Source organism: Anomalospiza imberbis, chromosome 5, assembly GCF_031753505.1.
Source record: "Anomalospiza imberbis isolate Cuckoo-Finch-1a 21T00152 chromosome 5, ASM3175350v1, whole genome shotgun sequence".
Taxonomy (NCBI): Eukaryota; Metazoa; Chordata; class Aves; order Passeriformes; family Viduidae; genus Anomalospiza; species Anomalospiza imberbis.
The window spans coordinates 38,646,710-38,657,476 of record NC_089685.1 but is presented as its reverse complement, the minus strand read 5'-3'; the positions used below and the strand labels follow the sequence as shown (position 1 = coordinate 38,657,476).

Here is a 10,767-nt window from a genome sequence, read left to right as displayed (position 1 = left end):
CCCGAGATGTGTGTCTTTGCTCTGGCCCTGCCTCTTCCCAAGCTTCATATCAAGTTTCCTGAGATCCTTTAACTTCAGTGAACTGTGCATGTTGTTCACAGTCATTTAAAAACCCCTCCGTGTAAAAAAATTAGTTTCTATGTGATTACCAGCTCAAAATTCATTGCAATCAGTGCTACCCTTTACTTATTTTCCTTCAGACTCTGGTTGTTTTCTACAGTACACCTTTCTATCCAGATATTCTGTGATCAGTGTACAAAATAAGCCTGAAAACAATTTTCTGCAGAAGTACTAAGCACAGCTGCAGAACCATTGGTATGTCTTCTGACTTTACAAAGGTAAGTTGAATTTACCTCAATATAATTCCCAGTGCCCTAGCCTTTCCACAAATAAAACTTTTAATAAAAAATTTGTTTTCCACTGTGTCTTTGAAATTAAATCAGTTTAATAAGCTGATAAAAATTGTTTACAGATTTTAAAATAAATTAAAAAATCATTGCCATGGTATACATGTATCATAAAAAAGAGCAACAATCATATTATATACTTTGTATTTTCTTAGGTGCTATCATCACATCATACTTTTGTCTTGACATACTGTCTTGTTTTTCAGTGGGCTGTTCCTAATTTTTACTAAAACCTATACCTACTGAACTGTGAATCATGAAATAAGGAATAAAATTTTCAACTAAAGCTTTATTTAGAACTTGCAGTAAACAAGGCAGGCTTACTCTCACAAGAAAAATACCATTTTGGAGCTTTTATGTTATCCAGACTCAAAGACACACATAGTAAAACAAAAGTCACTGCAATGAAACCCCTGATCTCAAAACACTGAGTAAATGCCTCTGTCAGAGCAGCAGAGCACATGGGTCTAATCAGCTGAATGCTATTTTAGCTATCAATGACAAAAGTAAGCTACTGCCTATTCAGCTGTTTTGCAAAGCAGACATGCTCAATTATTTTTTCCAGAGCAATTTGTAATCATCAGGCACATAGGGAGACTTTATTAACAAAGTGATTTTCAAGACACCAGCAGGAGTCCTCTCTGTGTTAACCCCAATAAATTAAGTGTGCATGGCACATTCCACCTTAATCAAAAGAACACTCCCCAGAACATAAACACATTCCTTTTATTCAGCATTTCTTGTGATTAAGTCGTGGCACCATTCTGGTTTTCTCCAGAGTGTGACATCAGTACAGAAGCAGCTCTTCAAGCTCCCCCATACAAAAACTACTCGGAAAACTAGAAACTACACATATAAGACTTTTTTTCAGACTATCTCCTTGAAGCAAGACTCTCAAATCTCTCATCTTAGGGAATTATTTACCACTGATTCCAGTAGATATAGGACCACCTAATTGGTCTATAAGTAGAATTACTTTTCCAAATAGGCAAAAATGACAGTTCTTAAATGATCAGTATATGGCTGCCAAGTCTATGTATCTTACTTGTTACAGTCCACTGTCCTTCAGCTCTGAATATACCTTTCCTCCTTAAACTCTGGTGACCTGTTAATGGAGAGATAATTTTTAAAGTTTTCTTATTCTATAAGCAGGTTTCACATTCCACTTGGCATTTAAAGAAAGTTTAGACAAAATTTAGACACTGTTATGCACAAACCATCTCCACCATAACCTTTTCTCAATAAAACCCCTTTTTTCTCTTGCATTAAGAAGTCTACCCCTCAAAAGATTTTTTAATTAAATGTTGTGGATGGTTTTTTTTTAAATATATTCCAGAGAATAGTTGGGAGGTGACACTGTACAAATTTTCTGTTAATGTTCTGGCCTTCATGCTTTATCCTCCATGATGGATATATTCCTATGGTCACGTGTGACAACTCATTTATGTTTTGTCCCCTAAAACCACTCCTATGGGATTTTTCGTTGGACATATACCCATACATGATTACAGCAGCAGCAACATCTCAAGGTAACATCTGAAAAAGGTTTTGATGAGACAAAACTTGAAAAAATTAGTTGAAGTCAATGTTTTCCATTGCCATGGTATTCCTGAGTGATAGCTACATGTTTATTTGGCAGTAAGTTTTTACACAAAGGTGAATCTCTGTAGTTTATGGAAATTGGATTTGTCCTTTAAATTCTTGTAAAAGGCAAGACGTAAGTAAAAGAGATGGGAAGAATTATACAGACTTATGAATAATAATAAAATAAATATTAAAAAATAATTACAGTTGCTGTAAGCTGAGTTTATCAGCAGAGCAGAAGTTCCAGAGAAAAAAAAAATTAGTGTCAGGAAAAATGGATTGTGAAAGAAGGGAGAAAGGAGCCACATCTGAAACAGAACTTTGTCACTTCTGAAGCACTGTGAACAACACAGTGACCATTTGTAATCTCAGAGTGGGTTGCTGAAAATGCCTCTGCCTCAGTACATTATGTGGCTTGTAACTCTGTTCAAACACCAAACCTCAGGCCTGATACTGCCCTAAAATTTCACCAATATACAGGTGCATGTACTTGGGAAGAGCTGTGTCTGCAATGTGGAAATAAATCATGAAAAGGAATTACATTTTACTTTTCATTTTTAGTATACAGATTTGGCTAGCTAAAAATGGGAATATTAGCTGCCTGTATAGTTGGTCTTAACAAATTACCTGATAAAAAGGCAATGGAATTACAAAAGTCTAAAATAATTAACATGGACTTACCATTTTATAGAAGCACATTAAGTTACAGTCTGATTCTAAGTTTAGGGATACTTTTATGTTAATCCCTAAATATCTGCACAGTTTTATGGCTAAGCCTTTATACTGTAGGAATTCTTTTCAAGCACAGGTAGGAGAAGAGAACAGTGGAAATGTAGGAACAAAGAGCCCCTGGAAGCAATTACAAATGGGAGAAATTACAGGTCATGGTGGGACTGCAGCACAAAGCCTTCACTGCATCGTGCACAGTTCCTTGCATTTTTCAATGACAGTGTGGGAGTTTCCAGAGCATGTCTTCCCAGCCTTCTTTTTAGGGGAGTAAAAATTATGCTAGCCTTAGCTTCAGAGCAGGTAGAAGGGAGGGAACTCTGTGGATGTTAAAGCTCTTTTGGTCAATAATAAACAGACTAATTAATTTTGGTATTTAACTAAATAAGATTTGAGTTGGATCAGCTTTCCAAAGCTCACAAGACACAAGCTCTGTGCAGACAGAGTTACACAAAATTTGAGGATAGGGCTTGAGGCAGGAATGCAGAGTTGAAGAGACATGAGAAAGCTGAGACAGAACCATAAACTTCATATGTGGTTACATGTAGGTTGCAGACAGAGAAAACATTTGGAGCAGAACAGTCCTGCCACACTGCAGGCTCATTCAAACCTTCTCTCTGGTGCAAGGCCTGCAAGGGCTCATTGCAAGGGCTCATTCACGTTACACAAAACACATCACATTCCGCCAGTGTCACCTTCCTGGAGGTAAAAGGGCTGGGTGGCCCTCCAGGAAATGGTTCCTGGGTTTTAATAGACGCTTGCTTTCTGACAAAGCCAAAGCAGTCCAAGTTTGAAGTTTAACTGCAAAATGAAAGACAATCTTAGAGCCACCCTATCCAGTTCCGCTGAAGATGTAAGACTTTGCTGTAGGTTTCACGGAGAATCCTGACACAGTCCCTACTGATTGTTGCATTTAAGAAACAAATTATTTAAGGGGGAAAAAATAATTTAATAGCATTTATCTTATTGCAGGTTTTCATGAAGTTAATTTTAATCATAATTTCTTTTCTAATTTCCAGGCTTTCCTAAGGTTTTGCATTAGCATTCATCTTAGTGGCAAAGCTTAATTAATTGCATCAATACTGATTTATTATCACTCTGCAAAATAATGTTTATTAAATTCTTTTCAATTACAAACACAGTTCTAAATCATAGAAAAGCAAATGGCTTACATGGCTTATAAAAGACCACAGCTGTTCAATGAAAATGTTTGATTATTATATTGAAAAATGCTGTATTTTGAGAGCTTCCTTTTTATCAAATGCTAAATTCATTAAGTAGATTTGGGTCAAAAATCTCTTAATGCAAGTATGGGATACCTACTTCTATCTCAAAAAAATCAAAAGTATGGGATTTTTTTTAAAGTTGTCATTTAATTTGCCATACAAGTACACCAGCATTACAGCTATAACTATGATTTAACTTCTATTTCTTGCCTGCATGAAAGTTTCTATGCACAAATTCTGACAGAAATATCAGAGAATATTTTGCTTCTAGACCCTGGTATATAATACAACTTGAAATATCTGCCTTATAAAAACATGCAGATGAACCATAGGCTTTCTCAAAGTCTCACTTTATTTTGATCACTAGTTGATCTTTTTTTTATAATGGTTAAATATTTTGCTAATACTTTACAATGGAGTGCTACTTAATTTTTAAACCAAATCACTATTTTTAATGATAGGGATGAGTAGATGAGTCTTGTAATAACAACAGATATCTCTGTATAAGCTATTTTTCTTTATAAGCCATCAAACTGAATGTAGCAAACAATTAAAGATTTGTCACACAAAGTAGAAAAATAGCCTTGGAGTTTAAGGCAGTTTTAATTGCTTTTATTTCACTGTAATAACCCATGTGATAATCCAATCTTTTCATAATTAAATTATGACAACTTGAAATCAAAACTGTCAGAAGATTTTCAAACTTTTAGACAAGAATTTCAATTCTGACACAGTTAAAAGGAAAATTGATAAGGAAAATACTGTCATAATTAATATAATTTTTATTCAGTGAGTTTACAAAGCAAAGTAATCTAAAAACAAGCTTAAACTTGTATCCTTTATTTTTAAAAGCAGGTTATGTAGTATGTCAAGTAAAAGGGAGATGATATTCACCTTAAGATGCTGAATCATGGATATTTACAGCTTGATTGAGCATGAATAACTCACCTAAGTCCTTCAAAACATTTATTTTACCTGACTTTTTTTCCAGGACTCAAAAATTTTGAATCCTAAATTCAGGCAATAGTCTAAATATCTGTATTGAAAAAAAAAGTTTAAAAATATATTGAACATGAATCTTTAGACTGGAAAACAAAGAGAAAACCCATTATGAATATTTAAATGTGCAGTATTGTGGGGCTTTTAATAAATATATATACATATAATCGTATTCTATAGTAGCAAACAGCCAATTTCTTTTCTGTGAAAATTTTAAAAATGGATATAAAGTGGAAACCTTCATAGCAGAAATGGCTTTCAGATACTTTTAACACACAAAAGCTATCACTCTTCAGCCTTTGCCTAGTCATGCTTCATATTTATAATATACATAATAATTAATTAAGTCTAAGGTTTCAAGATATTATGATTCTGCTCTATACTCTGGAGATTTCCTACAAGTACTTACAGATCACAGTCATGTTGTTTCTCAGTGACTTACAGTGTAAGCAGAATCCAATCATTGGCAACAGCTTAATGCACAAAAGATAGATTTTTGAGCAAGGTAAAAAAATGTTATAGTTAAACCCACTATTTTAAAAATAAACTAATTCAGTCATTTTCAATATCCTAATATGCTTCTTTCCCATTTAAACATAGGACTGGTGATGTATTCAACTGGAGGCCTCTAAGTAAATGAACCACTGAAAAATGGTTTGAGAAATTCTCAAGTTTTATAGGTAGCTATGATGCAAAATTTTAAAACACTGGAAATACTAACCAGCTTTTTTCACCACCTCATCGGAAAACCACTGAGTAGAAATAAATGATGGATAAACTACAATTTGTTCAAAAGGATTTATGTTTTTCTTTCTATTCTTGCCAATATTTTTGAGGACAATTTGAAGAATAAACAACATCTTTGCTAAATTTGAGAAAAATTACATTATAAAGCATAAAGGATGCCTCTTCTATTTCCCTGCATAATACTATATCCATCCATGACCAAAAAACTGTGTCTGGTGAAAGCTAAATCATGTCCACAGCAACGTTCAGTTCCACTGGCATGAGCAGTCTATAGGCTCTTGAATGACATACATAATTTCGGTGCCGTTTCCTGAGCAGCGCAAGGGCACAGTCAGGACTCGTGTTCCAATTTCTCGACAACATTTACAGAATCTTAGATGGCTATCAATATTGACATTGAAAATTGTTGCAGATGGGCATTTTCCATCACAAGAAGCCACATTTACCTATGAGTAAAATAAAAGAAAATAAGAATAAGAATTAAAACTAGAAATCACAAATTTTATTCTAAAAATATTACACTTCAAACTTCTTTGTGATTAAACCCATTTTTACATTTGAAAAGGACTCAGGTCTTAAAAATTATTTTATCTTCTAAAATTCATTCATTCTAAGTTTAGCCATATTTAAAATATTTTTTAAATTAAACTATTCTTTATTGTTTAATCATGTGTTTTGTTTCAACTTTGTGCTATGGATACCAAAATTGAATCCCCATTTAAAAATTAATAACTTTGGAACAGCACAGCTGAATTAACTTCTATTTCATGTTCACTGATAAAAAGTTAAATTCTTCTAAGTAAAATGACAGGAATTTATCTTTCTCCTTGAAAGAGAAAAAGCATATCAGTGCAAAAGCTTTTCCTTTTGTTATTAATACTGTTTGTGACTGAGGGCTGTGTTATCATTTAAAGAAATATATCCAAAAAGTAGATGCAATAACAAACCAGCTAAGGCACATACTAGGTAGAAAATTACTTGTGCTCTAGACTTCACCAGAGCAAAGCTGTCTCTCACTGTTACATTATGTGAAGAATTTTCCTAGCTGATATGTTGACAGAAAGAAAAAATATATTTTTAATTAAACTTAAGCAGAGTTCAAATGCTGGGAAATCAAGGATGGCTATACAAGGTCTAGCTCTCTTTGTGACAGACTTAAATCTGATTTCTTCTGCAGGAGGGGCATATGAAAGATGCTTTGAGCTACTCCCAAGCCTGTGATGAAACATCTCATTTCCATACAAATTAGACTAAAAGATTACTCTTACAACTTTGAAATTTCCTGAGATTTGACAGGAGTAAAAAAAAAGACTTTGTCCTAAGCACTAGCAATCCCAGTTATTAATTACAAAATGCAATCATGTTCAGCCCTATGCAAAGTTTGACAGCAGTAGTCTGGCCAAGAACATATATGTAGTTCCCAGGCAGTCACAGCAGATACCACCATTTGATGGCCAAAATCACATGATGGAAAAAGAGTGACAGTGGGGAAGCTGGAGAGGAAAGGAAGGGGAGTTTAGGGTATGAGGACATGAAAATCTGGAGGTACTTCTGTGTGAAGGGTAAGGGATTCTGGACTGTGTGAAGGATGTGCAGCCAGCAAGGAAATTGGGAACAAGGAGATACTGGGAAAGGGGGCTCTAATACAGATAAAGGTGGGATAGTGGTAGGTCTTTTTTGAAGGTGGGTAGAGAGGGAAGAAAAGATAAAGAGTTTGTAACAGAATGATGAAAAGGAAGGTTTCATTTGTTGTGCCATTCAAGACATGACCTGGCCAACATTCTTGTTGCTCCCCTCTGAATGCTTTAGTTCTGCAGCAACCACAGCTGAACAGAGCTCTCTCTTGTACTGCAACACTGATTCGTAAAAGACACTAGAATGAGCTTGTTTCCACTGCCTATCCATGTGCCTGAATGCCATAGCTCTTAGCCTTTTTGTCTGCAGGAGAGCAGAGATGGTCACAGAACTGGAATAAAGGGCAAGAATCTTTACACCTGGCTTAAAAAATCTATAAGGTTTGATTAAATCTTTCATTTTAATATTCTTTATTTAGACATTTAATATGTCTTTATTTTGTTGTATTGCTGTCTCTTACCCTAGGTTGTTGAAGTCACACTGAAGCTCTCCCGACTCATCTCTTAACTATGGCAAAATACTCTAATTTCATCTCCATATTTATGCTCCCTCATTATCAATCCTTCTAAAACTAAATAAATATGCCATGCACTCCTACAATTAAAATCTGAACATGTCACCACTGACCTTCTATCAGGATGGCCTTTAACATATGCTGGCATTTTACCTCTTCCCTAATGACTGCTTAGGTTCTCAACCAAATCTCGCCAGAGGCAAGAGGCCTTTTGGAAATCTTGAGATACTTTGTCAATTGCTTCCCTTCCAAGTGCTACATGAGTAGCACATTTGCTGCTCAGAAATTTCCTGGGGTCTGTAGATTGGGCCACACCAAAGCTGAGAAATAGGATGTTTTAAGCAGACCCATAAATTAATGGCACTATGATTTTATGATATGGAAACCTATGCTATGTGAGGGAGAAGACAGAGAGCATAAAAGTCTTCAAAGAGGAATGCAGCAGTGTTTCATCACATTATAAGTTGAAACATTTCTGTTCCTCTTTTAAAGCAGGATATTATTTCACACTAAAGAGTTCAGTGCCTTCATTAGTTAAAGTAATTATAGTCAGTATTTTTCATTTGAAGCCAGATGTTTCTCCAGGTAGGGCTCAGTCTTTCGGTAATAGAAATAGCTAGTTTTACTCCATTTATGGTAGGATAACATTACTGGAGTCAAGGGTCTGCTTTTGAGAAGAAAGCAGCATCTTTTGTTGCTTGTTGTTAGCTATAACCAACTGTCTAATGCTTGGCTTGTCATGCCATAGGCCCAGCATTGAAATTTTATGCTTACCGGGCTTTGACTTATACAGTCATTTTTTCTTATGGTTGTCCTGATTGTCATTTTCTGGCATATCCTTTCTTCCTTTTTGCCTGATAAAATACAAAAAAAATGCATACTGAATCAATACATCTTCTGTAATGTATTAGCTTCTTAAAAATTAAAGATATTAAGATAATTTAAATAGTTATATTTTGTTTTCATTAATGTACACTCAGAAACTCTTACTTCCACAATTTTCTTTTTAAATATAATATATTAATACATAGGTGCTGTGCAGTATTACCTATTTTTAGGGGGCGCATATGAGCATCAAATGCCCCAAAAAAGCTATACAAATTTTTTAAAATTTAAACTATTAATATGCTTCATAATTTATAAAACTATAAACTATAAACTACTAAACTATGAATATGTTTTTAAATTGCATGTATGGCAAGAGAAATATAAGCAATTAGAAAAAAATGTATTGTATCCCCAATTTTTAATAGTATTAGAATTAATTCTGTTTTATATGGAATGTTGAATGCAAATAGGATTTGATCCTGCCTTTTAAAAACGTATTAAAACTTAACATGTAACAAGGTGAAGGTGTGAATGTGATTACAATCTTCATGCTATTTTTCATGACTAAAAATTAAATATAATTAATATTATTTCAATATATTTTTGAGAAATATGTCCTTTTAGGAAGCTTTGAAAGAAAGACATGCATTTATTTGCTAAATACGGTGCATTTTTTATCACCAGATCTGAAGCATGTAGCACATGAGGTCAGCATATATCAGATCTAGGATGAGGGAAGTACTGAATTTTTATATTCAGTCTTGGAGATATTGATAGGAGGGTTTTGGGGTTTTTTAATTTGAAAAAATAAAGCTGTAGAGTGAAAAGCCATTTTTCTAAACATAGTCAAAGTCATAATACCATACTGAAACAATTAAACATATAATTTTTCATGCTTCACTCTGTATCAGACCATTATTACTATCTGTGTAACAGCAGTTATTTAGATCTCCTCATCCACTACCCATCAAAATGAACTGCTAGTTTTGCTGTGTAACCATTCTGGACATACAGCATATAAAATAATAAGCACTATTCAGTAGTTTCTTGACCTTCCTTCAAGGTTGGGCGTACAGAAAAACAACTCTTCTGCTCCCCAGAAACTTGAGAGTATTTTTATAAGATAAATGATCTCTGAGTAACCAAGATATTCTGCAACCACATCTCCATTAAGTACTGAATAATTAAGTTGGCTGCAGACTACAGCTAGATTTTAAGAGGTACATTGAAGAATCAAACAAAATTCTGTTACTGAACTAGCAGATCACTGTATGAGAGAAGTTGTTAGACTATAACATCTTGCTTTTCCTTCCTCAGAAACACTTAAAAATTTCTGTGATTCAATCTGAAAGTGTTTGCCAGCTCATATGTAGACAGTGCAATCTTTGTACTGCTACAAGTCATATAGAGATGTATATCTAACATTTCAGCATATAAAGTGCTGATATCTTATGAAAGCTCTGCTGCTAGACTTTCCTCTCTTCAACCTTGAACTGTAAAGATCTGCATTTTGGAGTTTTTGTGACTCATCTATCCTAAAAAGCAAAGAATTATGAGTGTACTGCAACAGTTCTGTAACATTCTGTAATATCTGGTATAAAAAGAGTATATTGCCATGGGGTTGCAATTGTATGTGTTATGTCCCCCTCCCCACCCCTGCCCTCAATACTTTCGTAACTCTACAAAACATATTATTTGTGACAAAGAAGAAATACAGCATAAATCCATATCTGCAAAGGAGAGACCAGACAGTAATACACACTGTTTCTCTATTTTAAGGGAAAAAGACTTCCATCATTAAATTTAGAGACCTGGGATCTGATTTATAATCTCTTGGTAACAGTATTCAGAATTATGATTTTTTTTAAAGTAACATTTCTCATTAAAACTACCCTATACAGTAAGTTCATGTGATAAAACCAGATTCAACAATGAGCAGAAGGAATAACCATCAACAGCATATACCAGAAATGGATGAACCTAATTCTGACAGGTGCTGAGCAGTGAATCTTAACCGGGCTTTAGAAAACCACTGATTTGGGAGGCCAGCAGAGGATCAGCATCTCTCAGTATCAGGCCCAGAACCATTAACTGTATGGTA

The 10,767-nt window shown here is 34.4% G+C and overlaps 1 protein-coding gene across 1 annotated transcript in view; it reads right to left on the bottom strand.

Moving 5' to 3' along the window:
- Positions 1-4,449: 4,449 nt before the first annotated feature.
- The window catches only part of OTOGL (otogelin like), a 90,378-nt gene continuing 84,060 nt past the window's right edge, over positions 4,450-10,767 (bottom strand). Inside the window, exons 58-59 of the mRNA XM_068191963.1 lie at positions 8,613-8,692; positions 4,450-6,135 (exon numbers count right to left, since the gene is read on the bottom strand). Of these exons, the coding sequence (XP_068048064.1) occupies positions 5,935-6,135; positions 8,613-8,692 (281 nt within the window). The 3' untranslated portion in view covers positions 4,450-5,934. The remainder of the gene's footprint in view (positions 6,136-8,612; positions 8,693-10,767) is intronic.